Here is a 4,701-nt window from a genome sequence, read left to right on the forward strand (position 1 = left end):
ATTTTGCATTAGTTATTTGTTAAATTAAAAAAAAAATAAATCAAAATATTAGTCTTGAATCTTTTTTGAAAGTATGTAAAAAAATTAAGAAACAATATGGATTAATTCTAAAAAAAATCAAATTTTGCAAAAAAACTAATGCAAAATTGTAACAAACGTTGAAAAAAAATTTTTTTTCCTCATATTGATGAAGGTTACACAATACATTTGTTCCTTTAATTCTAAATTACTTTGAAATTTTGCAAACTCACCAACGGACTGTTTGACTAAAAAAAACCTGGTATAATAAAAAATATTTTTGAAAAAATAAATGAACATTAGTTTTGATTTTTTATTTCAATGATTTTCAATACTTTTGTTTTACGATTTTTTGTCATTTATTGTTTTTCTTATATTCTTTATTTGTTTTGAATTTTCATTTTACCTTCTGAGATGTTTCAACCGTTGTTTTTTTATTAATTTTTTGACTGTTTCTTTTCTTTTACTTTACTATATTTTTCTGGTTTCTGTTTTTATTTTTTTATACTATAATTTTATTTTATATTATAAATCATTCTAAATCAAAGTATTTTATAAAAATTTATGCTTAAAATCTCTTTTTAGGCCAAAATGAAGCAATTTCTAATCGATTTGGCTCAATTTTAAGCTGGAAATCAACCTAAATCAAAGAATTTCAACAAAACAATGGCTTAAGTAAGAGTTTTCTACCAAAATATAGCAATTTTATCTATTTTCAAACCATATTTGCTCGATTTTAATACAGAATTAATTCAAAAATAATGTATTTTTAAAAATAATTGCTTCAATCCCAATTTTAGGCTGAAATAAAGCAATTTGTGATATTTCCAATCAATTTAGCTCAATTTCAAGCAGGAAATCAACCTTAATCAAAGTATTTCAATAAAATAAATGCTTAAATAAAAGTTTTCTGCTAAAATAGAGCAATTTGAGCTATTTCCAATCCAATTTTGATCGATTTAAATACAGAAATCATTCTAAATTAAAGTATTTTATAAAAATAATTGCTTAAAATCTCTTTCTAGGCCAAAATGAAGCAATTTGTGCGATTTCCAATCGATTTGGCTTAATTTTCAGCCGGAAATCAACCTGAATCCAGGTATTTCAACAAAATAAATGCTCAAATACCAGTTTCCTGCCAAAATAAAGCAGTTTGAGCTATTTTCAATCCAATTTTGAACGATTTTTTCATTTATTTTCCAACTTTCATTACTTTCTTTTTATTACCTCTTATTTTTTGTATTTCACTCGTATATTTTGGGCCTCATTCTACGTATTCTTTCGTTTATTTTGAAAATTCATATTAATAAATTCAGTTTTTGAAATTTTACAAATAACTAATGCAAAATTGCAAAAAAAGTGTTTTTTTCTGATTTTGATTAAATTACGCATTGTTCAGAAACAATACTTATATTCCTTTAATTGTTTTGTAAAACTGTGATCAATCGGTTTGAGAAAACGGTTTGTTGTTGTTGATGATGATGATTGATGATGATGATCAAAAACAAGAGGCTCCTTTTTCACGTAAAGTCAGATATCTGTGACAAATTGACGTAAAAAGAACATAAGCATATGAAATAACCAAAAACAAAAAAATACGCTATTTCTGAGGAAAAATATTTTGTTAAGAGATCTCAACACTAAAGCTTCAATTTTTTTTTTTTTTCACTAAGACACAACTTTTCAAATTTCACCAAGTGTAGAAAACTACTTTACCGACTCACCTAATGATTTAATGGCAATCTCAACGGCCCGTTTGGGGAATCCCATTTCGACAATTTGCCCCACCATTGGATGTACGGGAAGGTCAACAACTTGTTTCCGTTTTTTTTCACTCACTACACTCTTCACTGAGCATTCGGAATTCGGTGTTGGGACTTCACTATTACACCGAGTACAATATTTGGGTGTTGTTTTATCTCCAGACACCCCAAAATTTCCCTCAGCGGCCAAATACTGACTCAGATTGAGTGCAGCAAGTTGCATTTCTTGTCGACTAAAACCAGGTTTAAGTGGACTCGGTTGAGTCGCTTTTGTTAGAAGTTTCTGGATCAGGAGCACCGGTTGTTGATTCAACTCCTCTTCAATAGATTGTTGCTCCTGAGACTGATCCATACCGTTGATTTGGTGTTTGAGCACTTTACGTAATTTGTATTGATTGTTGTTCAACATTCGGGTGGCGTTGAGCGCACTCAGAGTATTCTGCTGAGTCCTGAGATACGCAGCATTGACTTGACCATGTTGGGGCTTCTTCTCATGACTATTTAACGCACTACTTTGACGATTTAACAAAAGACTAGCCCATGTTTTAACTAAATTCTCACTTAATGGCATTCGATCAAAATTAAATTCAACTTGAGGCGACAATTTCAAATTATTTATTGGTACTTTTCGACTCTCTCCTGTTTCATGGATTTGCACACAAAGTTTACCTTTAGGAGTGACACGCACTATTGTGCCTTGTTGACACTCAACTTCGGCCACGCCCCCTATACGAGGCCTAACATCCCATGCACCAATCACATTAAGACACGCAATCACCATATAGTGTTGCTGATCCGAAGTGTTACCATCGTTAATCATCGACATGAGACAAGTATCGCTCAGGAAATACGCAGCCAAGTTTAATTTCTGAGCTAAAATCGCATTTAACACCTGATTCCAGCCAACTAGACCGTGCAATGAACGCAACAAGTGGATAATTTCCTGAGCCAAAGTACTACTATGTGATTGTGTGAGTAAAACTAGGGATTTTGTCGTCGTTTGTGGCTTATTTCCAGTGTCGTACGAACAGGTCAGGATTATTTTACCCAAAATGTTGAGTAATTTTTCGAGTAATGTTGGTATTTCTGAATTATCCATATCCCATGATTGTAGTACAGTGTGCAAGAATCGGACTGAAAAAATCTGTTTGGGGAGATTCAACTCGTTACCAACCAAACTTGACGCTGATAAAAACCCTAACAACATATTTATCCACGGTTTGGTACTAAAAGCACGACAAATTTGCTGTGTTTGTGCTATAGATCGGACTAGAGTCAAGTTACACCATTCTGAAGTGTTTGATGCACTTAAAGTGGCACAAAAAAGGCTACTTAAACCGTGTAAAGTGGTTTGGTGTAGATTCTCATTGGCTAATCCAGCACTTAGGGAAACATTTCGCAAAAAATTGATACTTGCATCGCGCAAAAGCTTAATCAATTGGTTGTCTTTGACAATTTGTGATGCTACAAAAATAAGTCAACTTGATTTAAATTAAATTCAGACTTACTGTGGTCGCTGGGTTCCTCCGTGTCTGTATCTGTGGTTACAGGTGATGGGGGCGAGGCTAACGCTAGGTCATACTTCCCTTCAATCCCCATTCTATAACTATTGGTGGTACCATTGGACCATTCAACTCTCACCCACCCATCATCACCTAATTCCCCAATGACTCGACCTTCACCAGGCGGTGAGCCGTCCTAAATCACCCATAAATTACAGGTTTCTGTAATTTTAACCACTCACCTGGTCCCCCCACTTCCAATCGGCCCCTCTCACAACCTTTGTACCCAGTTTCATCAAACTTGCAAGTTCAGGTCCAGTTAAACAACTCGTTTTCGGTTTATTATTATCGATAATATCGGCATATAAGACGTAAAATTCCGATACTTTTCTCACAATACTCTGATCGCATCCGGTTTGTTTCAAAAGGGCTAAAACCGAACTGATGACTCCGCTATTGATAAGTGGGCTAAGTTCCAGGGCTATGTATCGATTCGATGCGAGAATTCCCATAATTGCGAGGATCATTCGGGCACGTGGTACGTCTCGAAGAAGGGTGTAGGTGCCGAGATTGAGGGTTACTTTATTACCGGCTTTTGTTTTGCCGGTTTTAACCGGAACGTCACGTAGGATGTAGTTGCGAAGGTTTTCGATACACCATTCGGTTACGGAGAGTTGTGAGAGGAGAATTTCCGTTTTCATGAATGGAGTGACGAGTTGGATGTTGTCGAGGCAATGTTGGGTTGGCGACGAGGTGGAATTGAGGTTTAGGTAACCGTTGATGATTGAGTATTTGACGGAGGTGAGGAGGTAGTTGTCGTGGAGGAGGCGGTTGATCATCCAGAGGCCTTGTTTGCGTATCTTGCAACGTTTCACCTGATTTTTTTTCAAATGTTAGGAATAAATCAGGTGTGAAAAGAGTCTACGACATATTTTAATTATGAAAGCAGCAAAATAATCAACTAAAAATATAAAAAATAATAGCAAAAAATTTAAAGACAATTATAAAGAAAAAGAAGAAGCACTGTCAATGTAGAACATGAGAAAATTAGAACAAAAGCTAACAATAAACAATTTCGAATAGAAAATTCCCTTAAAAAACAAAAATTAAAAAAAAATATCGCAGAAAAAAACTAAAACAAGAAAGTCAAAAAAGAAATAAATAAAAAGTAATAAAAAGAAGACAAGATCTATGAAAGAAAGAATGTTTGAAAAAAACAGAAAAAAACATCCGAAGTACAAAAATATAAAAGTATAAAAAAGAAGAAACTAAAAAAGTATTGTCAAAGAGAAAAAACAAAGTCAAAAAAATAAAAAAGTTCAAAATTATCAGTGGTAAAAAATTCAAAATACAAAAAAATTAATAATAATAATAATAATAAAGATCATAATAATTAGAAGATAGAAACCAAACATTAA

At 33.3% G+C, this 4,701-nt stretch overlaps 1 protein-coding gene across 7 annotated transcripts in view; it reads right to left on the reverse strand.

The window, feature by feature from the left end:
• Positions 1-4,701, reverse strand: part of LOC123009926 (E3 ubiquitin-protein ligase HERC2) — a 56,448-nt gene that overhangs the window by 28,726 nt on the left and 23,021 nt on the right. For all 7 annotated transcript variants that reach the window (XM_044406506.1, XM_044406511.1, XM_044406509.1 and 4 more), the window contains exons 15-17: positions 3,526-4,158; positions 3,290-3,479; positions 1,743-3,245 (exon numbers count right to left, since the gene is read on the reverse strand). In XM_044406506.1, coding sequence (XP_044262441.1) covers positions 1,743-3,245; positions 3,290-3,479; positions 3,526-4,158 — 2,326 coding nt within the window. The remainder of the gene's footprint in view (positions 1-1,742; positions 3,246-3,289; positions 3,480-3,525; positions 4,159-4,701) is intronic.

The sequence above is a fragment of the Tribolium madens genome, unplaced genomic scaffold (assembly GCF_015345945.1).
Source record: "Tribolium madens isolate multiple individuals breed KSU strain unplaced genomic scaffold, Tmad_KSU_1.1 Scaffold_7;HRSCAF=85;Tcas5.2_LG10, whole genome shotgun sequence".
NCBI classification, from domain to species: Eukaryota; Metazoa; Arthropoda; class Insecta; order Coleoptera; family Tenebrionidae; genus Tribolium; species Tribolium madens.